Genomic DNA, 24324 nt, shown 5'->3' on the forward strand with positions numbered 1-24324 from the left:
CTCAGGTGACTATTGACATTTGTAAAATGTTTATAAAATTGTTTTTCTATTTGAAATTAAAAATACAAACAGGAGAAAACATATTTTAATTTAAGAAACACGGCAATGTAACTTAGATTTAGGTCCGTGCCGTTAATTAACTTTATAATGCTGTCCCGGTTTCTCAAAGCGGAAGCAGATAACAGGAAAAAACAAATTACTACTCTACAAATTTTCAATGACAAGTAAGTTTATGATTCATTTTAATTTTAGGGACTGAAATCAGTAATTTCTGAGTAATAGAAAAGTGTATGCTGTAAGGGTGAATAACCAGGCAATGTATAATAGGGCTATGTAATGAGTAGCAGTAGTGATTAAGCACTTACTGTATTTATGTGATTTTTCTTGTTAGTTTTCATATTTTTTTATGTTCTTAGATATTCTTATTGTCTTAATATTCAACCTTCTGATATATCTAAGTATATTATAAAAGTGTTACTCTTAACAGTGTCAAGGAAATTACCGAAGATTCTGAGTATGAAGTGGCATTCAAATCAGGAAAGAATCACTTAGTCTTAAGGATAACATTAGGTACAGATTTTCCAAATCAAAAACCTCTTCTAGTAGTAACCCCATTGGTCAATCATCCATGGGTTAATAAGAGTGGTGTGGTAACATCAGCTCCTGGTTTATTAAATGTAAGTGGGGTTATCCAAGACATTTTCCATAAAAACTTGCAGGTTATTTTAGTTTGCTCCACATTCTGACCTGGGACGGGTAGTTCAAGCAATAATAAGGGAATTTCAGAGAAATCCCCCTCCTGTACTTGAGAATACAATGCCTTCATCAAGTCAACAAGTGTTGGGTAACATTTGGGTTTTTAACTGTTTAAACTTTTGTATTAAGTTGCATGGTATGTTTTAGACAATGATAATCATGCTTCCACTAGTTTCTCAATGTTTTCATCACCATCTCATCATTCAAAAACCCAAAAATCACAAACAAATGATGCTCCTGTTCATAGTGGTTTATTTCCTGAATTAAACTTGCTCTCATTAGATGAATTACAATTTTTGGATGAGTGTGAAGAGCGTCAGGCAGAATTTATAGATGATTTGCCCATTATTAGGAATCAAAATAGTATTCTAGAAGAACTGATTGCTCAAATTGAGGAAACTGCCGGTAATTGTGTTTTGAATTTAATGTATTGTTTGTAATTTTTGGATTTTAGAGGACAATTTAAGTAAGGAGGAGCATTTAAATCAGTTGAGAGAGACTGTGGAAAGTCAGATGCATAAAGCTGCAAAGCTGGACTTTGAAAATGAAAAGTTGTACACTATTTATCAGAGTTTGTGTGAAAAATTCTTGCCCAGAAACATTCAGGTTTGACAAATTATAAAATCACTGTATCTAAGTAAAATTGAATTTTTACAGGAAGAGCTGGGGAAAGCAGCTAAAACGGCAGATGATGAAAGTGAAAAAATTGCAGAATCATTCCTACAGGGAAATTTAGATGTTGATAAATTTCTGAATATGTTTTTAAAGTCTAGGTCCTTGTATCAATTACGCAAGACTAAAGAGGAGAGATTAGCAAATCAGCTAGATCGTTTTGAAAAGGAAAAGTATTAAAATATGTAATGTGTTTATATTTTAGTTCTGTTATATTGTTTTAATTTAAAGTAAGTTCAAATTATTATTTATTTGTAAATAAAGTTATATTTGTTTTATAACGTTTTTTGTTTTTTCCTTCCTTATTTAAATCTCTAATTTGACAAACCTTTTACCATTAGTTTTATTTATACCTATATTTTGCTAAGAATTTGAGAAGCAGTTTCCAAAATATTAGTAAATAGGCTTGGAAGAGATAATACTCTACATTTCACAAATAGAGGAGTCTACAGAATGATTCCTAAGATTTACTCTTAATATCTCATTGCTCTCTTTTGGAAGATGTAAATTTTAAAGAGCCAAACAGCATCCCTGTATGAAATAATGCTCTATACAGGGTGTCTCTTAACACGTATTACAAACTTATAGGGCGTAGGTGATGTAAAAATTAGAGGAAAATATTCTGTAGACAAAAAATGTCCCTCTAATTTTTACTTAACTTGCAAATTTTCAGATATTTTTCTCAAATTTGGAACTTATTATATTCTCAGGTACTCTTTTGTCACTTTAATTTTTTTTGTATATTATAGCCACGTTTGCCAGAAAAAAAGAAGAATTATATATTATCTCAATTTTGACTTATTTTTACTCTAATTGTCAATTACAACATTTTTTAATGTCAATGGTGTGTATGTAAAAATTTGCCAGAATATGCGAATGTGTCTGACTCAATCAGGGCAAAGTAAGCATTTCTTGAGACTTTGTATGACTTAGTTTTTCAACAAACTTGTTATTTCTAATGAGGATAGAGTTAGAAAATATGTTATTTACTTTTGCAATGTTACACTTTCTAATTTAATCTTGTATTTTACAACAACTCAAATTTCTAGGTAATGTCATCCAAACATCGGATCAACTGGGTTAATTAAGATGGTTACTTACAAACTTCATACACATATTTGATTAAAATGTATGCGGTATAATATGCAAAATGGTTTACAATATAAAAAAAAAATTAAATTGAGCGTATAAAGATCCACATCATCGACGATATATCGTGTGCCAAGTTCTAGCCAATTCCAATAAGTTAATCCGTGAAAAAACGGAAGTTGGCACCGCTTATATGGGACAAAGACCTCCAGAATATAGGATCGACAAAAGATAAAAAGTATGTCACACGGGCCGAATCCTGTCGAGCCACACCTCGTGTATTTTTCAGATGCATATCCATCGGGAACGGGATTCTAGGCAAACGCTTGCGCCCTTTTGCCGCCCTCTTGCCGAAAATCGAATCAAGGGCCGGCGTCCAAACGGCACACTTGCACGGTCGATACCGTTAATTTTCTTTTGATGATTTTCATTTCCAAGTTCCTTTTGTTTAGAAAATGCTTTCGCGCGATCACTGAACATTGTTAATTCGGCGCGTTTACCTTTTAGGAACGTCGTGTGTAGTTGTAGTCTCCAGACTTCTCTAACCGTTAAGTTTAGCCAGTAACTTTGGACTAGTATTTAGAATGGGAGCCAAAGGAAGTGTCGAAGCTGCGAAAATCAATGCACAAAACTGGAACGATCTTGAGGTACGATATTTTTTACTACAATTCTTATACGGGCAATGGGACTTAAAGGTGGGGTGGCTAAAAGTTTCACTTTTGTGCAAACAAGCCCCGTTAGATTAGACGTTAGTATTGATCTTATGGGCGTATAGATAGTAGTAGTGGTGAACGTTGGTGTCACGGGTAAGTCAAGTATTTCGTTGACCCTTCTTTATTTAATATCCTTTTTAACAACTTTATACAAATTAAAACCAGCATAGTTTACTGCAGTATTGAATACTCTGGTGCGTCAAACTCAGTTATTATAAAACTCGTTTCCTGCATCGCTCTGTAGGGTCAAGCGGTCTCAAGTTACATAGATACGCCCTAATAATTAAATTATAGATTATCAAGGGTGTTTACACAATATCGTTGAAATTATAGTATATGGTGTTTTATTAGCAGGCAAGGACAGATTTGCGTGACGCATTAGTCTATATTGGATTAAGTTATTATTAGAGTTTTCGCTTAAGAATATAGAGTTTGTAAATAACTGCAATTTTTAAAGCTGAATATCTCATATTGCTAGTTATTAACAACAAACTAAAAATGTTTGTTTGATACAGATGCTATTAAGAAGTAGGCAAATCTGTTATAGGTATTTTAGTTGTAGATAGATGAATGTCCTTTATTATATCAATTTTTTAATTTGTGCCACAGAGAATGTTCAATCCGGACAGGGCGTCTGTGAATTTGAATTAAAACTAATGTGCTTCTGTTTATAATAGCTGGTGCACAATTTTGTGTTTGAGAGCATTCAAAACTGATTCTGTAGTAGTCTGAGTACAACTTTTATATAATTCTTAATTAACTTAAAACTATTCCTTATAGCATAAGCATCCAAAACAATTTCTTATCCATCACCAACGATCCCAATCGCTGAACAGAAACGTGCGCCAATGGGGTAGCAGTAGAAGTGCTGATTTCGGCGGGGGTGATATGTGGTGACATCAACGGTGCCAGTGTCCAGCGGGAACGTTACAGGGGATGGGCAATAAATTGAGCTGCTCCTGCGCACCGCTCATCAGAAAGGTAATCAGTTCTTTCCAGTTAAGAGGTGGTTACCAACCTTTCCAAGTTGTCCAGGAAAAACCAAATGGTATAAATTTCTTTTGTTTGATCTTTTAGGCATACAGGTATGATGATTCGCCATGGCAGACGTCCAGACGTCGGGACGGACATTTACTTCGGTAAATTCAGTAACAATTAAAATTTAAACGAAAGTTGCACGGTTTTTGATCTAGACTATGGGCCGAAGTGTTCCACGTATCATCCGGTGGTGGCGGACAATTCAAATGGCAACAAGTGAGCGAGGACTTGGTGCCCGTGAACATTACCTGTATCCAAGACTCACCCGAGTGCGTGTTTCACATCACGGCCTACAATTCCCAAGTTGATAAAATTTTGGATGTTCGATTAGTTCAACCAGGTGGATTGTTGACATTTTAGAAATTATCGTGTGAATTGTTTTTTTTTATTGATTATTTCAGGCACTCGAATTGGTCAAGCCTCAGAATGTTTCGTTTACTGGAAAGATCCCATGACGAACGATACTTGGGGTCTCAACTTTACTTCCCCTATCGATGCGAAACAGTTTCGCGAGTGCTGTGTGAGTAACTTATACAGGGTTAGCCACCCAAACCATTTATTAAAGGTTGGTTAGGATCAAATATATAATAGAAATTTAAAATTTTGGAATCAAGATAAATACAATGCGTACTAAATATATTTTCATCTATCTTAACACCTTGTATATTATTATTTTTTTGAATACTTTTACCGATTTCAGATATTTTTCATCTATGATAACCTATATCTATTTCAAACGGTTCTTAAGATATTGGCAATTGAAAAATTACATATTTATAGATTGTGGAGTGAAAAAAAAATTAGAGGGAAACTAAGATTATTTAAAACAATGGTTATCTAGGCCTAACCTAACCTAAGCACTACAGGCAATTTGCAAACTCTAAATACCAGTTATTAGGTCTGACTGTTTTGAAAATATCAAAATGTGTAATGTTTGGGTATTCAGTTCTTTACAATCCTTAAAATTTAGACCCAAAAGTAATCCTAATATTCTTAATTTAAAAATTATAAATTAGGAGCAGACTTTAATGTATTTTTTTTTCATTATAGAATAAGAATTTTTTTGAACCATTGAAAAACCTCAAAAACGTATTCGTACAATACATCAAATTACCTGTATTGTATATTTTTATAAAAGAAATAATTGCCCATATTTAATAAAAAAAAGGAAGTTGCCAAAAAATCCGATGAACAAAACAGCTATTTTCATTTAACTGACAGTACAATTTATCATCAGAGTTTGATGATGCATAGTGAATCCAATAAACTTGCTTATTTAACCTATAAACAGATATCTTTTGTGGTAGATTATACCTTTAGATTGCTCTCCTGTTAGCATATATCAATCTTATGAGTGTAGTCTGATATTTTTCAGTCGCCGTCGTTCAAATTCTCCCGCAAAGCTTCCTCATCTTACTCCCTCAAACTCGATCCCCCTGGAAAGCAAAAGTTCAAGCAGAAGAGAAAACCGTTAAGCACTCCCGCGTCCCCTTCGAGAGGTTCGAGGGAGCCCCAATGCACTTGCATGACTGCCGAGCAGTATGCGAGGCTGAGAGCCCAGGACCCCCGTTATCGGGGGTCATCAACCCTCCCTAGAGCCACCCGAATCTCGGACACTGAAGGAAAAATTGAGAAAATCGCTACCGCCACTTCATCGACTAGTTTGTACGATAATATTGGAGCTACTCAAACTTCATCTCTACCTGGTGAGTATATTGAATTTTTTGGCTTGGTTTGACAAAATCTACTTTTCCTACAGGAATCAAAACTGCTCAAAGAGAAGGAAGTCAAACGAAACAGACCCGAGATCGTGGCATTCAGCCACAGTCTGATACAAGCACCATGACTACAAACAGCTCAACTGCACCTAAGACTGTAACCGCTTCCGTTGGCACCGAAAGTAATTCCGTTGAAACACAGGTTGGTTATTTCAGTTTCAAGTTATTCATATCGCAACTAAAAAAGAACTAGCAAATTGTCGCTTTTCCGCATTTTGATGCGCTTCCTTAAAAGATTTTCTAAATATAAACCGACCTGCAAGTCTAAAACTATTCTTACACTCGTATGCGGTGCGTTGTCACTGTTCCAGGCCAATCAAACCGAGTCTCAGTCTCAAACTTCCGATCAGCAACAACAATCGGAAGGAACCCAAGCCGGAGAACCATTGTCAACTACCACCAAATCTGGTGGAGTATCCACAAAACCGTCGCTCAAAGATCACCACGTTTTAACCAGCACCAAATCGGTCGATTATTCCGAAATCGAGATGAATCGTGATCCGGAATTCCGCAGCGGACACATGCATAACAACGTCAGCAATAATTTACAATCACGCAGGAATAAATCGAAGAGTTCCGAAGAAATGAATAGGTAAGTGAAACAGTGTTTTGGTTTATGATTTTGATCTGTTTTGGGCAAGTTTACTTGAACACTGTAATCCTATTACAAGAATTAAGTTTATTATATGTTTTTGCAGAGAAAATGGGATGAATTTGGATAGTAATACCTTAAAACGTATGCTCAAACCGATGCCCAGTCAAGAGAGCCCAGTTACGTCACCGGAAATGAGCAGAAAACGGTATCACTATTACAACCATCATCAGGGACGTCACATGGCCAACAACAATCGACATCCGGAACCCGATCCCAATACGATGAATTCCAGACCTCCGTTGGGTGCTAATTCTCGATTTTCGGGATCACGGTAAGAAGTGATATTTAAATCCATGCTAGAATAATAGTATTAATTTTTGATTGCACTGAATTAGTCAGTTTTTACTTATGTTAATCAGATATCAATACAATTATCCTGGAAAACAATTGTTTAGTCAGGAAAATATGTTTCTTCAGATCTTTTACCATAGGAAAATATAATTTTGAATATTTCAGATCGTCTCACGAAATTGGACGTGGTTATCCAGGACGTGGACTCTACTTAGAGCTTGAACGTGGTGCTGCTGGCGATTTTTCACCACCTTCCGATAATGTCATCTTCGATAATCAGTGTTACGCAACAACTCCCAGTTCCAGCAATGGAAATTCCGACATGGAACAGGCTTCTCAACATTTTGGACGACGTCGTCTCCATCGCCAAGTATTTAACTTTTTTTGTTTATTTAGAAACCCTAGAAATGTCTCAGTGTTATTTTTCTTTCTGATGTTAAAGTGTAAAGTTGAAAAGGTAGAGTTGTAGGTCACTTTTTAAATATGCCAACTAAAGAGCAAAAACACAGAACAGGCACTGGTGGCAAAATGAGAGAAAAACGAAGATTAAACATAGAAAGTAAATAAATTAAAAACATAAAATATATGAGAAAATATTAATTGTGGACGCATTTGAGTTGGTAGGACATAAAGATCTAATCCTGCCTCTTTTCTCATGTTTTTAATTTATTAAATTTCTATGTTTAGTCGTATCAATTTTTTTATTATGAAAATTGCAGTTAGTTCTGGCAAAAATTAATGGTAAACTATTTGGAACTGGTTATTTGTTATATTGTCGCCAGTGCCTTTCCTTATTGTACCGTATTTATTTTTTTTCAAGAAGAAGACCTCAATAAAGTTCAAATCGTCGGCATATAATTAAAAAGTAATTTTATTATTACTGTCAAACGAGACAACAAAGTGTAGTTAAGTTACATTCTGATATCAATACAAACAAAAAGCTGAAAATGATTCAAAATTCTATAAAATTTGTTGTTTTTTTTCCAGAATTCCAGTATTAATTCAACACCAGGGTCGCCTACAAGTCGACTTCTATTAGAATACGAAATGCACTTACGCAATACTTTGGCCAAAGGCATGGATGCTGAAAGCTACAGTTTACACACGTTTGAAGCTTTACTCACACAAAGTATGGAAAATTTAGGTAAAAAATAAACATTTACTACATAGTCACTGAAAATGTTGTAGAAAAACACCAAACAGCAATTTTGCCGTATCTAAAAACGCATTGGTGGAAACATCAAAACATTAATGATTCCTTTATGTTTTAGAATTTGCTGAAAGTCTTCCAGGATCAAATCAAAGGAGCCCATACCATGCCAGAAAACGTACGTCTCATTGGAACAAAACGAACTATTTTATTTACAGTTTTTGCAGGACCGGCTTCCAGTGCTTCCATGAAATCGACTACTCTTCCATTTAACCAGCGGATAGGCTTAAGAGACCGAGAAAGGGATGGTTACTACAGCGATCGAAATGAACTAGCCAGGGACCGTGAGAAGGAAAGAGAACGTGGCTATTTGAGCGACCATAATTCCGGGTAATTTCAATATTTTTGGCTCAACCGTGTATTTGTTTAATGTTTTCTTTAATGTACAGGTCAAGATGCGCATCTTGCATTGGCGAATCCAGCAGAGCCCAATGGTTTCGCCACTCGGACGGATGGAGATCAGGTAGTTCCGCTTTCAGTTCTGCTCAAGGGGCAAGTGCACCGGGACATAGAAGAGCCCCGTGGGATTCTTTGCCATCATTAAGACAGGAGAGCAGTATGAACGACAGTGGATATAAAAGCAATCCAGGGGATAGTTTTGAACAACGGTAAGATTTGAATCAACATTACAAAAAGACAACTTCTTCTAGAAAATATATTTACTAAGAATATATAGTAGGAAAAACCTCAAGTTGTCTTCAATGTCACTGAAGCTATAATTTTTTACCATGAATATTAAGAGGAATAGTAGTTTTGGGTAATTTTTGCTTGCCAACTCAACTCAGAATATTTTTTTTGATTCACTGCGTTGTTAATCACAAGTAGCTGTTAACCAAATACATCTCCTCTAGTTTTGGTCAAGAATAAGGTCCAAATCAATTGAAATTTGTAATACAAAGTAAGTTCACACTGATAGAAAATTGAAAATTGCTTCAAGAGAAATAAAAATAATCAACTCAAAATGACACGTGTGTTTTTGTGTGACTGATCGTAAAATGATTAATCTTGTCTATCGACCAACTAATTAATTATTTCAGACAGAGATCCATCAATCACATGATCACAATAAGCAGCCAACTTTAAAGGGCTTCAAGACTTAAAAAAAAAAACAATCGGTTATTGTTATTCCTGCTAGAAGAAATTAATTATCATTTATTAGGTGCTAGAATGCTTATAAACTAAAAGTCACTGGACTTTTTCTGTTTTGTCTGTGTTTCGTGTTACTCTCATGTATTAAGCACAACAAAATTTTAAGTGTATCTATACCGAGAAAATTTGTTTTACTAAACTCTTTTTGGATTCCTGGATATAAAGTTGAAAACATTTTTAATTTTACCTTCGTCAATCGGCATAATTAAGCTCTGAAACGTACTTTCAAGAAATAAATTAAAGACTCTTACCAAAAGTGTTCCGGTTCAGAGCCCCCTTTCAGTTCCAGTACGTGAGCATTACAAAACCGTGAATAAAGTATTTTATACACGACCTTCAGTAGTTCACGGAAAGGGTTTTTACTGTTGAAATGTGCTTTCAAAGTGTGCAACGGCGAGTGAAATCTACACGAAGGTTTCTGGGTTTCTCGTGGCAATTTTAACGTTTCCTAAATTATCATAAATTTTGTGATGGTTTTCCGGATAAGCTGAAATGAATTGTTTTTTTTTCAGGGGAATTTTCGATCGTCAAGATAGTTTAAGGTCGGACTACATGAGCGACAGGGAGTCGTGTCGTTATGGAATTGTGCAACAGGCCTCGGTGGAGAGTGCAGATTCGAGATTGTGCTATTTGACATCTTCTGAGGTAAGTTTTTGCTTTGTATTTAACTAAAACAAGTTGAATATTTTGTTTTCATCCAAGGGAAAGTAGTATTAATGGAATAAATTTGAGACTATGAAATACTGATATAATACACATTGTTCTATAATGTTGTCTTATAATTGTTCTATTTCAAAAAATTAACTTTTACTCTGATTAAAAACCAATATTGATTCTATATTTTGAGCTTTGGCATATGATTCAATTAGTAATTTAAAGTAAAACAGTTTTAAATATTCATTCATATTGTGTTTAAGGAGTATACTGATGTTTCTGTATTATTTCCAGAAAATTGTTAATTTGAAACAATTACATTATGACAAACATATTCTAACTAAAAAAAACAATAAATAAGGAACTCCATCTTGTCTGAAAACTCAATTTGTATCCAATTACTATAATCAAGTACGTCAAAACTACTTTACCATTTAATTAGAAGTATGTTTACAAGAACCGACACTAATTACATATTCTGCTCGTATACTCGAATCCTCTTGGTGTTAAGCACAACAGGCTGTAACTGCAATTTGAGGCTGTAATTATGTATTAATGAGAAACACATCTTAAGAAAATAGATTGATGATGAAATCTCAAAAGTACAACTTTTGAGTGTAAGAAATTAAAAAGCAGAATCAGTGTAAATTTTGAATTCAGTGTGTAAGAAAAGATCAATATCTCGAAAAAAGATATAACATAAACAAACTTTTTATATTTACCTTTGTTTTTGTTTTATTAATTGTTTATTAAATTTAGACTTGAGCAGGATTTACAAGAACAGGCTTATAGACCTCATCGAGAGTTTGTCCAATATTTGGGACAAAAAATATCTCTCAAATTCCATTTTGTACTTAATAATCATAATTTTTCATCTTATAAGAAAGTCATACTTTAAACCATGTTTAAGTTAAGAATAGTTAGGAATGTGGCAATGGAGATGGAAAAAATTACAGTCTGAACCACACTTGACTTAACTCAGTTTAAAGTCCAACCTCATTACCGATTTGGTGTCTGTCTCTACAACCTAAAATAATTAAAATTTTAGTTATTTGAGGTTCTGTGTATTGATCCATTTTATAGGCACCCAAAATTGGCGATTAATTTAAGGTGAAACATTATGATTTGGAAATTTCTGATTGTCGTTTTCGTGAAAGCAATTAACTTATTCTACAGGAAAAATGATCAGAATTTCCCAGAGAGTTAAGTTGTTGTTTCATAAGGAAACAACAATTTTCTTTCAGCTGCAGAAGAACGTTAAAGGTGACAACAGTGACAGTTTTCGAGATATTACAAGGTTTCTTACATCCTAAATAGATTTGTGTTAAATAGATTGGATCAAAATATTAAAAAAATAACAGGGATAATAGAAACCGTTTTTAATAAGAATTTTCTAAACAATACTTTCATAGGACGAAAAAGACGAGTTTTCCGGTTTTTAATCATTTAATAGGAGTGATGTCAGAGATGCCAGTCTCACGCCACCTCCATCCGTATAATCCTCGAACTCAACAATTTGTTTCGCAAACAAGTCCCGTAAACTGGGAGTATTAAAGCCAGGAGTTGCGAGGCGCAAAATAATTAACTTCATAACGCCCCGTTTCGTTTTTGAGCAGCATTCAACAGCTCGAAATTGAAATTTAAAGCCCGAAGCGGACGTCACCGTCTTATTCCCGAACACCCCTTAACGGTTAATTTACGCGAGACGTTGAGGGAATAGGGAATTAACCGGATCAGGTCACGAAATTGGGTCGATTTCACCCCAAATCTGTAACAAGGTGTTTGAGCTTTTGGGGGGGATTAGGTTAACCTACCGTCATCCGGCTGTATTCGAATCCAGCCTCTCAATTTTCATATATTACGTAAATCGACCAGGGACGCGAGTATTATAATTCGTTGTCTAAGTTTCATTCCCCTCACACAACTTTCCGTGCTTTTTGTTCTATAGTTTCACGTGTATTTCGGTTTGAATTGCCAGCTTAAAATGTATGTAAAGCGTAGCGTGACTGACGTAAAATTTAAATCCAAAAGTCACGCAAATGCCTATTGTGATTTTTCGTAAAAAGCGTGCTCGAATACAATTGCCCATGCACCGACGATAAAAAATTTGAAAAAAGTAACCTGGAAAGCAGAGAATTAATTGCCAGAGTATAAATCAACGTCAGTTTCTTTAAATGTGACTAAAGACCGTAGATAAGCCAATCAGATCTTGTGAAACCAATTATTTTTTTCCCTAAACCAATTACAGCTTTTTGCTACTTTTTAATTAAGATGCAAGATAAATGATGTTATCCTAACCAAGACAAATTGCAGTTATTTTATCAGAACATAACACTTTAAACAATTCACTTAAATTATATTTACATTGGTTTAGACTGTAGCCAGTTTATAGTTTTTTAGCTTGTAGTAATTAATATTTGAATGCATTGCAGCTTACCCAGATTAACATTTTTGCCACTCGAATACACAATGAACTATTTCCATTCGGAATGGCATAACACGACAATTTGGGATTTTGAAACTGGAATAATTGCGCTAAATTTACCAAATTAATTATCATACACCGCCTGCATAAATTACAGTCACCCTGCAATTTCCCATCCCTCAACGAGGTGTACAAATTAAGGGAACAGCAGGATTCACAAATCGATTGTTTCCCTTCGTCGAGGGATGCCACCCGTTTTGCGGTTTTCTTGGCATGGAAATTTTAGTGTAATTTCCAGGAAACCCCGCCAATGCTATTTCAGGTACCTTTTGATATTGACTATAAAGCACCATGCCGAGCCTTATTATGAAAGCCGGGTTTCATTTAACTTCGTCCTCACTTTATAATAAGGGACGATGTATTTAAATTAGTTTAGTTTTGATATGATGCTGAAAGCTTTTACGGTTGCTAACAGCAACATGTAGTTAGCGTAAAATGTTTTTATTTATCCGCAATGGTTTGTTTACCTTAATTTAGTGGGGAACTAAAAGCAAAAGCGCAATTTGTGCCTTTTTCCGTACAAAGCAAACTTTTAACTGAATGTTTAATGAATTCTGTATCGTCATTGAAATGCAACTTTATGTCGACTTCAAACTATAGAGGATCAGTTTTTGTGGAGGAAATTTGTTTGAAAAATTTCATTTTAAAGAAAAAAGTGTGCTTTGCAGCTAACAGCCGTGGAAATTGGAGACTTCAAAGTCCTTTTGAAGCTGATAACGTATTATGACAGTGGCATGAAACCCTAAAACCTTGGGGAAATATATTTTTGTTCAGGGTGAATTTATATTTTACTCAATAACTACGTTAATTTTGATCTGACAGCTTAGTTTGTATTAGCAAAGCTGCAGTATTTTTCTAGAATCGCCAGATACTAATGTCAATCACATCTTTTTTCTGATTTCAAAAATATTTATTGAATTGAGGTTAAGACGGTTACTTTTTGAAAAATATAAGTTTTTTCCGTAAAAATTGAAAACCAAAAACAATTAAAATAAAAAAAACTACAATCACTGTACATGGAGATGTATAGAGAACTATTTTCGTTGAAATTGTTAAAAAAAAGATGTTTTCTTAATTTTGGTTAATCGATCTTAAGATACTAGATAGATTTAAATAAATCAATAACTTAAAGGATTCAAACTGCATTATTCTAAATTAAAAATTTAAAACTTTTTCCATTAACTTACTTTTATCTATTATTAGTCACTCTATCCGGAGGCAAAAGCCGATTAATTAACTAAATTTGTAGATCGCCCACAAAAGATTCTTAAATAAATTATGGCTTGGCAGTATTATAGAGTTTGGGTCAAAAAAAGGGTTGAAATATGACCCTGATCAACGATGAATATTTAAAAGTAAACTTTTTGTGTACTTGGGCAGCCGATTCGACTTCGTTTTTGAATTATTTCTCTAAACTTCGTTATAACCAGTGGCGTTCTCGGAAAGCTAGTTAATTTAAAATTTGATTGATTATGTTTATAAATTGAGCACAACACCCTGGGATTTTAAGGGAAGTTGAAATGAATGAATGAGAATTTTTAAAGGTAAAAATTCTCTGTTATGCCACTGGTAAAACAATCACTTTTGTTTCTCTATACCCACAATTTTGGCCAATATCCAGAAACCACCCTACGTCCTACGACCCTGGTTTCGTTCCTTCCGTTCTGTCGCTAAAACTATATCGATCCAGGAATGGGTTAGTTCAAAAATTGACCACGGTGTCATGAGTGGCGCTGTCCCGTTCCCGCATCATCCCCTTTCTTTTCAGTTTGACGTCACCGTAGCTTATGCGAATGTACGTGGTTGGCCAATCCAGAGTAATACTCGTAGAACGCAATCTGCAAGAGTGATCAGTGCCTAAACAGTAATCGATTACTCAACATGGTCTAAAAATTTCAAGAGGACGAATTTAAATCGGAACCGTGTACGTGCCTAGTTTCGGTTTGCACTTTTTGTCTCATCAGATTAGAGTTGTTTTGTTTTCTGGAGGATTTTTTTTCCAAACTAAATTGTAGTGATGAACTGAAAGCGGTATTTGTTTGTTTTGGTTAATTGACGCGAGGTTCTGTTGGGAATGCATGGATGCCTTTTGGGAAATTACCTTGGTTTTCATACAAATCATCTGTCATGTCCAAAGATGATTTATTAGTAGGGAAGTTGGTTGATTTATTGCTGCTTCATGTCAAAACAAAACGTGACGATTGTAGATTGTTTTTTACACAACAAAAAAAGTTTTTAATTAAAAAAAAAATAGCCCACAATATTGTGTTTGGTATTTTAAGAATTTTGATTTAGCTTTGGCTGAGTTCTATAATTTTCTTAGTTTGTTTGTTAGGGAGAAAAGCTCAAATTGCGTGCAAACTTATTGGGTGTTTGCTTATCCTGTAAAAATATCCATAGAACTACCAAAGAAAACAAACAAAATAAAAAAACACATTATACACTCATATAACAAATTCTGATCATCTTTTTGTCTGAGACAAAAAAAATTTTCAGGCGTACATTTTTGACGTGACATTTTTTCATTTTGGTTTTCTAATTGATTATTTTTCATTTCTTGTTGTGTTCACTAGTAGATCGTTTTTGCTTTTCCAAATATGTTTCCTTAGTAAAACAGTATCACATTTAAATAAACGTAAAGGGATTGATACGATTTCCAATTTTCACTGCAAAGTTTACTGCTTTTTCATTTGTAGTTGGTTTTGCTACATTTTTCTTCAAAAAAGCTAGAAAATTCTAAAAAATGTTTGTTTACCTTGTAGCGTTTGAATCAGTTTTTAATCTGTCCGAAGTGCTTCTCCACCTTCTTTCGTTGAGTTTAGAATAGTTTTGTAAACTAAATTCATAAAATAAGTGCATGACAAATTACCATGATAAAGGTAACAATAAAAATTTGAAAATGATTTATGGCATCAATTCCACTCCTCAATGAATTCCAAGATGGAAATCACTGCTGTTAGCCAATCAAATCATTCCTATTTCATTATTCACTTCCTACAGGTAATCTGGTAATAGTACCACCAGACTCTTATTGTTTACATGAAGAGACACAAGACAAGTGTAGTGTAAAGTTTAATGTAGTTTTCATCTAAATTTCTTCATAAAAGTGGTTTTAGACCGTTATAGAGAAAGTTGTTTTATTCTCGTGTGTAATGTGGATTGTTAATAATAATCAGCATCATTATATGCTTGTTGAATAATACACTATTATACTAAAATGACGTTATCAGAATCTTTTGTTCTTACTTTTCGTGCACATTCCATTATGGCAAAATCTTGTGTTTAAATGATGATTTTCCTAAAAAAAACCGATTTAAAAACAAGACCTTTTAGACAAATTCGAAGCTTGTTCCTACTATTCTTGCCAGTATAACAATACAGAAGTTTTTGTCTCTAGTTCTTGAAAGCGTGGAAGGAAATTCTCAAAAGAAGCGTTCATGGAATATGACTTAACTAGTCGACAATGGCATGTAGCTCTTGATAACTTCCTCGTTTCAATAATTTCGGCCTTTGAAGGCATGTTTGTCAGATTTTTCACTGTCTTTTCCCTCGTTTGTCTTATGTAATAACTCTACAAACCCAGCACCTCTTGGAAAAATATATTGTTATTTCAAGACTTGTATTGTTTGAATTTTCAAAGAATTCTTCTGAAAGAAATTGGTAGTGTATAGCCCTAAGCAAATGTTACTAAGTTATTGTAAAGATATAAAATCGTTAAGATTGTTTTTATTTACAAATGAATATGAAGGCAAAAATGTTTTAATATACTTTGGCCTCTACTTGATCTTTTTACAAAAAGTAAGGTAAAAAATCAAAGTGAAAAATATTAAAAGTAGCTTACTGAAATTAATATTAATTTTTAAACTTAAATTAAATAATCCTGAGCAAGTTTTAAAGTAATTTGTTATAATTACTTCTTCTGTATACATAAAAATATCTTGTATGTATAAAGGAAATACACGCGAGTTTGATTATTTATGACTTAATTTATACTACCTTCTTTAAAATACAGTTTAGGACTTATTTTATTGTTAAAAAAATACGTTTTTTTATTTTTGATTAAGTCCATTTAAAATGTTTTTTTTTGTCAGATATTTTGCAAAATTTGAAAAAATACTTATGTTTACACTTTAAGCCAAACTTAAATAAAATACAGTTCTGTGACATTTTTCATTCGTTCTGTCACTTTCAAAAACAAATGTCAACTTAAGCTCGGTTTAATATATCGACCGTTATTGATGTTAGGCTAGGTTAGGTTAACTTGGTTGTTTAAATAGTCTCCATAGATCACATAATCAGCACAAATTTCCACTGAAGCCTATCTAAACTGTTAAATGTAAGCTTTGTGACGTTAAATTAAATCCATAAAACTGAACATCAGTCTTACAGAAATACTGAATTAGTTTCTACCATGACCGAGATTGGATTTTTCGATTTTATTACGTTATTTATTGGCCACGTCGTAGTTAATTAGTACAGAAACTGTGTTGGTTTCTGTCACGTTTTCGAAAATTGATTTACACAAAATTATTACAACGCGCTTATGTAATAGAATTCTATAGAAATTTAGTTAGGAAAAATGTATACAAATTTGTTATACAAAAGTTACCTTATCGTGTTTTAATTAATTATTTTTCCCACTGGTTGGCATTCATTCCAGTTTATTTGCTACTGAAATGGAATTACCAATCCATTGATTCAAATTACCAGTCATTTTGCTCGATTTAAAATTTTAGTGCAACGGGAATTTTTTGCTCTAATGTTTGTTTCTGCAAACTCCTCGTTTATAAGCAAAGTGAGGTTTGAGCGTATTTTGTAAACTGAGAATACCAAATAACTAAGTGTAAACGACCACTTTAAAAGTTTTCGCAATATGTGCTTTTATGGCTAAAGTTGTTGGATCGACCTCTAAAAGAGGAAAGGCCAAAACTTGGCGTTTAGCTTAATGGATTTAACCCTTGCCGGATTTGCAATCATTTTAGAAACTAGTTTGGGTTAGTCTAGATATCAAGTGTTCAAGTTTTAATCCAAGCATTTATCAAAGTGCAAAAGATGAGTGCTTTGATAGAGACGATTTGAACTAGTAGCGGGTATTGCTGTAAAATTTTAAATAAAGTAGTATCAGTTTTACATGAACTAATATTCAGGATGAGATAAAGAAAATACTTTTGCAAGCAATGACACACCTTTAATTCGTACTTTTGCTGTTTTTTTGTATGAATTTCCTTTTTTGATTTGTCTGTCAATCTAACAACTAAATTCACTCATAAATGAGTTTGCTGAAAAAAAGGACGGAAACCCATCAACAGTTTGATGTGAAAGAAATGAATTTTCACGTTTTCGGAACGGCGAAATGCCGAAACAGAAAGACGGTCCGATAACGAGATTTGACAAATGGTTCGTTTCATGTATTCCCAACAAAACTTTGCTTACGTTAACCCAAAGCTCGTTCCCAAGCAGAAACCGAGTCGTAACATTAAAATGGCTTAAGACGAACGCAAATGTTTTATTCATTCGACGACAATCACAAAAGGAATAAAATAAATGTTAACGTTCCGTTCAAAAGAGCGTTTCAAGGAAAATGAAACGACTAGAAATCGGGCGGCCTTATTTTAGTACATCGTATACTAGCGCGAAAACGGGACAGATTAAGAAACACAAAGTCCCATCTTGTGTGTTTAAAAATGCCGGAAAACATGTCTTTGGCTAAACGTAGACGTCGCAAAACGGTCCATTTCGGCGACAACTTCTTGTTGCAAGTGTGCGCAAACACGAATTTTTGCTTGCAACCCGCTTACGGAAAAATGGAGGAAAACGTGCAAAAATTTTTTAACTTCATCGAAAGCGTTTTGAGCACTTGGGTAAGAACAGCTCTTAATAATCGTCCTTCCGATCGACCTGATTTATACGACCGCGATTTCAAACCATCTAGGTTACTGAGGAGAGGCTCACATCGCAAGGGGATGTCAGTGAAATGGACGAAAGAGAAGCGGAAAAGAGACGCCACAAGAAAAAGATCAAAAAGAAAACAATTTATCGTTTGGCCAGAGAAGTGGCCAAGTTGAATAAGCCGTCTGTGATGGGTAACTTGAGATACCGACACGTGCATTGGAACGAAAAGCAGGACGATGAAAGATGTAATGCTATGTTTCTTCTCAAGGTATACAAGTCATCCATTAAACTGTCTATTTGTATCATTTGTTTGTTTTTGTTTACTTATTTCCATCCAAAACCATCACAACCACCATCTAATTATATTTACCCCAACATTCAAAATAAACTGATTCATTGTAGAAAGATCAACATGTTATTTAGAGTGATCATGGAAAGGAGGTCTGCAATTTATATAGTCATCGTAGTTTAGTGTTTAAATTATGTTCCTACAATTGCTAAAAATAACGCTTATAAACATTTAGTTCCTATAATTAAAGCTATAAACAATACTGAAACAATAAGAGTAAATAATGATTCCAATACACTAATGAAGGACAGGATTTTTGCAATTTTGACAAGAAAACATCACGTTACTGCTCAATTTGAGTTTTGTTACAAAAAGTTAACAAAATCAGCAATTATTTAAAAATTGAACAATGCCATTTTTGCAAAAAGTGCCATTTTGGCAATTTTAGGAAGAATTAAAGGTTTTTTGTCGAAATTTTAAATATTGCTGCAATAAATGATAGACAACTTAAGGGGCATATCTTAATACATCATTTTGGTTTTTTATTTCTGCCACAATAAAGTGGTTGAAGGTTTCAATTAACTTCTTTTTATAATCGGAAACTTCTTTGTTTTCAACCGTAAATGCGGTAATTTCACTCTTTAACATATTTTAAGTAGATCTGACACGAACCGCAATTAGGCGTATTGCAGAGCTTGAAGTTTTCTTGTTAAAAGTTTAACGAATCTTTGTTGCTTATTACAAAAAAGTAGCAAACCAGTTTAATGCCTTATAACTTGTTACTGTCATAATGTATTTTAATCTAAAATTCATACCAAAACGTGAGGTAGAAACTCGCTTTTTTTAAATTGATTCTCTGAATTCAGTTTTTTTAGATGTGGCAAAGGAAAGGGAAAATAATCAGTGCCCGAAAGGCATAAAAGGGAGCTTAATGGTTCTTGATTTAGCAAAATTCACCGCAACAAAGTCTTGTTAACTTTACAGGATTAACGAAGCGGAAACTGACTTTCTTATTGATTAGCTCCGAAAACTTATCTTTTCATTGTTAACGTTAACAATCGCCTAACGAGGCCTGGTTAAAAACAACCAGAAAAACCAAGCTCTCTGGAAAGCTATTTTGAACTAGTTAAATTTGCTTCACAGTGTTACCACCGTAAATCTTCTTTTTAGAGACATTTTTCCGGCTTTTTGACTAGTTCGACAGTTTAATTGGTTTATTGCTGAAGTTTGCTTATCGGCCTTAAAAAGGTTGACGGTTTTAATTAGAACAAACTGTCGGGGAGAAAACTCTGAAACTCACTTTATCCGGTAGGTATTTTTGAGGTTTAAGAATTAATTACCTTTGACCTCGGTGCAGTGTTTAACTTATCAAGTTAGGGCGTAATTGAAATGTTAAATTTAAAGTGGATTTTTAAATGATAATTTAGCTCAAAAGTTAAAACACTCTTTATAATGGTATTTTTATTGAATTATTATAGCAATCAAAGCAGATTAGAAACTTTGAACACCCCAGTTTTGTCTTTTTAACTTGTTAAGACCAAACGCATAAATAAGTAGAATGTACAACCGTTAACAACGGTTTTGTTGTTTAGCAATTTAGAGACTGCAATCCCAAAATTCAAAATTCAATTTTTTTTTCTTTTTTTTTTAAATGTGTTGCTTGAAGTTTAATTCCTGAAATCCGACGATTCTATAGCTGAAATTTAACATTTTTGTGTTGAAATAATGGATAGTATTATAAATATGCTATAACCGAGGGTTTGTTGTTGAAATATATATCCTAAAAATTAAAACAAGATTTTTATGTTGAAATTATTGATAATTTAAATAAAATCAATGCAGGTGTGGCTGAAAATTAACATTTAGATCCTGAAATTGAGGATTGAAAAAATCAATATTGTTCTTTCCAGTTTAGCAATACTATTGGCAATTTCATTGATTTATTGAATCAAAGCAATAATGTCATTGCTTGAAAATGCTAGTTTAAATACTAAAATTGAGGGTTTTTTTAGCAAAATCAATATTGTGCTTGAAGAATGAGTTAAAAATCAATGTTTTTGTTCTCAATATTTTCCAGAGTAAAAGCTGCTGTAATTTCTGTGATTTTGATACTAACTTTGGTACAATAATACTAAAACATCTGAACTGTACTTTATTGAACATAACTACTTAACTGATTTACATGTTTATTAAATTAATTTTATGCTTAATTGTTGAAATTTGTTTCAGATATCCGACGATGATCGTATGTCGCTGACAACCGCAGTGTCGGACGAGGATGAGGGAGAAAGTGTCATGAATTCCCCTTACAAGGCTAAACAAACTGGTACCGCCGCTGCTTCCTTTAATTGTACGGGGGCTGTCCGAAAAGCTGGGTAAGAATTTCAGTTTTGATAAAAATTGGTATTAACTTATTAAATCTATGCGTTACACTAAACCAGTTATTGCTTACATGGTTTAGTACCATTTTTAGGTAGGATAATATTGATGTTTTGAACTAAAGGTGACATTTTTTGGAATTCTATATTTTTACGCATTTTCTTCCTAAGGTCTTGAAGACAGCTGCATTCCAAAGGATTTCCAGTAAGGTTTAACGTTCTGATTTTGCTTAAACCATTTTCCATAAATTCTTTTGGGAGACATGATATGTTGTTCATGGAAAGGTCCACAAGTTCAGCTTTGACTAGTTTGATAAGTAGGACAGCGTTGTTGAGTTGGTTGTGGTCTAAATGAACCACATGGAACTGACTTACATCTAGGGCAGCTTTGTGTACTTCTTTAATCTGATTGTAACTTAACAGGACGGACAGTACGTTCTTTTTTATTTGTCTTAAAGTTCCTTCCTCTAATTTTACTATCCTGTTTTGCTTCAACGATATTAATTTTACTTTCGGGCAGTTCTGGAATGTAAAGTTGAAGATGCTGATTTTGTTGTCGTCCATAATGACAGATTCTAAGGCAGTCATGTTGTCGAAAGCTCTTGGAGCCACTATTTCAATACTGTTAGATGACAAGTTGAGATGTTTTAGGGTGAGATTGGAGAAGGTAAACTCGCCAATTTCAGGAATGTTATTTCGCACCGCTGTAAAGTTCTCTACTGACCTCGGTAAATCCACTAAAGACGTATTCGTAATAGTCCGGAGACCCACATTGTCAGCCACTAAGAGTTTGAGTTCAACCGAGCACTTTAACATTTCAAGTTGTGGTATTTCCATTGGTTCGGTAATCCAATATTCGTGAGCGTGGCAAACATCAGTAGTGTTGTTCTGATTGGCCAAAGTGAGGTTTTGTGAGGCATTTACGTTAAAATCGGTAAAATTTTGATCACTCCCGATTACTAAATCTGGTTTTAGTAACGTGGCAATTAAAGCTAGTAACAGAAGCATGTTTCTTATGACCGACAACACAATGATGAATACAAGTTGAAGGGGTTTCTTTAGAAGGCAGGATGTATATTATTCAATTTAACCCGTTATTATTATAATCGTTTTATTTATTTGCCTTTGTCGTTCCCGTCTTAAACAATATAATTGCCCATTTACTCATTTAATTAGAGTTTATTTGGGATGGAGCAAATAAGTGAAATACTTTGTTAAAACTTCAGTTGTGCCCACTCTTTTCCAAAAATTAAATTTAGCGTATTTCATGGAATTCATTTCAAAGTCTTTCCTCTAGTCTAAAAGATATCCTGCCTCAAAATAAATATTAAATTTTTTTGGTAAATTGCTCCCATTAAATAATTTTTAGTGACAAAGTATAGGTTCTGGTTTGTAATTAACTATTTTGTTAACATTTGAATAACATTCAGAATTAAATTTAAGATTGAATAAGTCAATGTGGAAACAGAATTCCTGCTATGTTTTAATGCTTCGGATCAAAGAAACAATTGTTACTACTTAGAGACGCAACCAGCATAACTTGTTGCTTTATACTAAACTTTTCACTTCCGAATCCAAAGAAAAGCTTCACTTTCCTCAACCTAGTTCTATTATATTTAGTTATGAAATAGCTTTAATGGTCTAGATGCAGCTTATGGAAATTAATGGACTAAATTTCCCAGCGTTTCTATGGTATGATATGAACAGCACTTTACCAACGTACAGCCATAAAACTCAAGGCTCTGGCTAAATGATTGATGTCTTTGTCTCGGATGTAATCGGATCGAATTAATCATCCTAGTAGAATGAAAACGACTACCATTTCACGTCGAGATAGGTAATTGTCAGGCCCGAGCTAGTTCCTCTACGCTCTGAAAGGAACTTTATCCTTTTGCTTGGTTTTCGTGTGCTGTAATGCGATTTTTAATGCTGGTTCATTACAAAACAGGAGCTGCTGGAAATGGAAATTTCTGACCCAGATAGCCGACTACATTATAAAGCAAAATGCAGTCTGCATTATTATCCGTGATCCTTTTAGTAGAGTATTAGATTTATGAATAGATTTATTTTAATTTTTGCTGCAGTTTGGAGTTAAGTCTATTACCGATATGTGAGATAAACGGACTGATTAAATTTGTTTTATGACATGGACATTTTTTCAGATTTTTGAGCGTGAAGAAATGGCTGCTCCGCAAAAAACATCAAATAGAGCTGGCGCGCAAACGCGGCTGGAAAGGGTACTGGGTGTGCCTGAAAGGTACCACTTTGTTGTTCTACCCCTGTGAATCCAGGGAAGGTCGCAGTGTAGAAGCTGCTCCTAAGCATTTAATTATTGTGGACGGTGCCATAATGCAACCAATTCCAGAACATCCAAAACGAGATTTTATCTTTTGTTTGAGTACTGCTTTTGGGGATGCATATCTATTCCAAGCTCCTTGCCAGGTAAGACGTACTTTCATAGTAGGTATATTTAAAATAAACAATTTTAAGTGAAATTTACATTTCAGAACAAAAATTATGATTTTCTCATCATTTTCTTCTTTTTGCTGTTTACATTGATACCTCATAAAAATGCAAATAGCAACTTCTTGTTTAACTTCTGTATATTTATTTAGGTTGAGTTGGAGAATTGGGTTAACAGTATTCACAGTGCTTGTGCTGCTGCCTTTGCTCGTCATCGAGGTAAAACTGGTACTTTACACTTACTCCAAGAAGAAATCTTCCGTTTGGAAAAGGCCATAGAAACGGTATTAAAATAACTCAAACCACATCCAACACAATTTTCAATACGTTTTTCCCTTAAAGGATTACAAATTGAAACACATGGCTGAAATGCAGCAAACTGTCGTAGTGGACATGGAAGCTAGACAACAACTGTGCAATCAAGTCCTCCAATGGGAGGAAAATCTGGAACGGTTGCATTGCGAACAGTTCAGACTTAGATGTTATATGGCCAGTCTTCAAAGTGGAGAACTCCCAAATCCTAAAGTGAATTTCTTGCAAATTAGTTTAAAAACAATGTTGTAATGGGGTTTTGTTGATTTTAGTCACTGCTCACTCACGTATCTAGAGCAACGAAGAATACCCTCAATAAATTAGGAGTTTTTACTGTTTCCTCTTTCCACGCCTTCATTTGTGCCCGTAGTCCATCTTTACTCAATAATTTACTAGCAGGGAGGGGAGCTACCAAACGAAGACCACCAATGTTATCTAGATCTAACAGTGGATCAAGTAGACGATCTTTACAGGTAAATACTTTCTTCAAATTAAGTAAG

At 34.0% G+C, this 24324-nt stretch overlaps 3 protein-coding genes across 5 annotated transcripts in view; 2 read left to right on the forward strand and 1 right to left on the reverse strand.

The window, feature by feature from the left end:
- Positions 1–18: 18 nt before the first annotated feature.
- Positions 19–1712, forward strand: Vsp37A (Vacuolar protein sorting 37A). Its single transcript, XM_081985589.1, has 6 exons — positions 19–224; positions 488–677; positions 730–844; positions 904–1161; positions 1211–1362; positions 1414–1712. The coding sequence occupies exons 1-6, from the start codon at positions 148–150 to the stop codon at positions 1606–1608; spliced, it is 987 nt and encodes a 328-aa protein (XP_081841715.1). The 5' UTR covers positions 19–147; the 3' UTR covers positions 1609–1712.
- A 1180-nt stretch (positions 1713–2892) lies between these two features.
- The window catches only part of sif (guanine nucleotide exchange factor still life), a 29582-nt gene continuing 8150 nt past the window's right edge, over positions 2893–24324 (forward strand). Inside the window, exons 1-20 of one of the 3 annotated variants that reach the window (XM_081985730.1) lie at positions 2893–3164; positions 4011–4211; positions 4308–4369; positions 4424–4608; positions 4670–4788; positions 5629–5974; positions 6028–6188; positions 6358–6638; positions 6745–6972; positions 7158–7362; positions 7980–8136; positions 8264–8320; positions 8370–8532; positions 8592–8810; positions 9864–9996; positions 20901–21046; positions 23212–23491; positions 23665–23796; positions 23855–24037; positions 24097–24297. In XM_081985730.1, the coding sequence (XP_081841856.1) occupies positions 4167–4211; positions 4308–4369; positions 4424–4608; positions 4670–4788; positions 5629–5974; positions 6028–6188; positions 6358–6638; positions 6745–6972; positions 7158–7362; positions 7980–8136; positions 8264–8320; positions 8370–8532; positions 8592–8810; positions 9864–9996; positions 20901–21046; positions 23212–23491; positions 23665–23796; positions 23855–24037; positions 24097–24297 (3303 nt within the window). In that variant the 5' untranslated portion in view covers positions 2893–3164; positions 4011–4166. Of the gene's footprint in view, positions 3165–4010; positions 4212–4307; positions 4370–4423; positions 4609–4669; positions 4789–5628; positions 5975–6027; positions 6189–6357; positions 6639–6744; positions 6973–7157; positions 7363–7979; positions 8137–8263; positions 8321–8369; positions 8533–8591; positions 8811–9863; positions 9997–17554; positions 18352–18422; positions 18651–20900; positions 21047–23211; positions 23492–23664; positions 23797–23854; positions 24038–24096; positions 24298–24324 lie in introns of those variants that run through there. The other 2 variants (XM_081985731.1, XM_081985732.1) reach the window with 2 other exon arrangements.
- LOC145733095 (keratocan-like) lies at positions 20811–22090 on the reverse strand. The gene has a single exon (XM_081985736.1). The coding sequence runs from the start codon at positions 22055–22057 to the stop codon at positions 21113–21115; it is 945 nt and encodes a 314-aa protein (XP_081841862.1). The 5' UTR covers positions 22058–22090; the 3' UTR covers positions 20811–21112.

Source organism: Ips typographus, linkage group LG8 (genome assembly GCF_016097725.1).
Source record: "Ips typographus isolate SLU linkage group LG8, UJ_Ityp_2.0, whole genome shotgun sequence".
Classification (NCBI taxonomy): Eukaryota; Metazoa; Arthropoda; class Insecta; order Coleoptera; family Curculionidae; genus Ips; species Ips typographus.

Coding starts and splice junctions, on each gene's coding strand:
- Vsp37A (XM_081985589.1), top strand. CDS start 148: ATGCTGTCCCGGTTTCTCAAAGCGGAAGCAGATAACAGGAAAAAACAA. Junction 1,162..1,210: donor TCAAATTGAGGAAACTGCCG/GTAATTGTGTTT, acceptor TTTGGATTTTAG/AGGACAATTTAAGTAAGGAG. Junction 1,363..1,413: donor TCTTGCCCAGAAACATTCAG/GTTTGACAAATT, acceptor GAATTTTTACAG/GAAGAGCTGGGGAAAGCAGC.
- LOC145733095 (XM_081985736.1), bottom strand. CDS start 22,057: ATGCTTCTGTTACTAGCTTTAATTGCCACGTTACTAAAACCAGATTTA.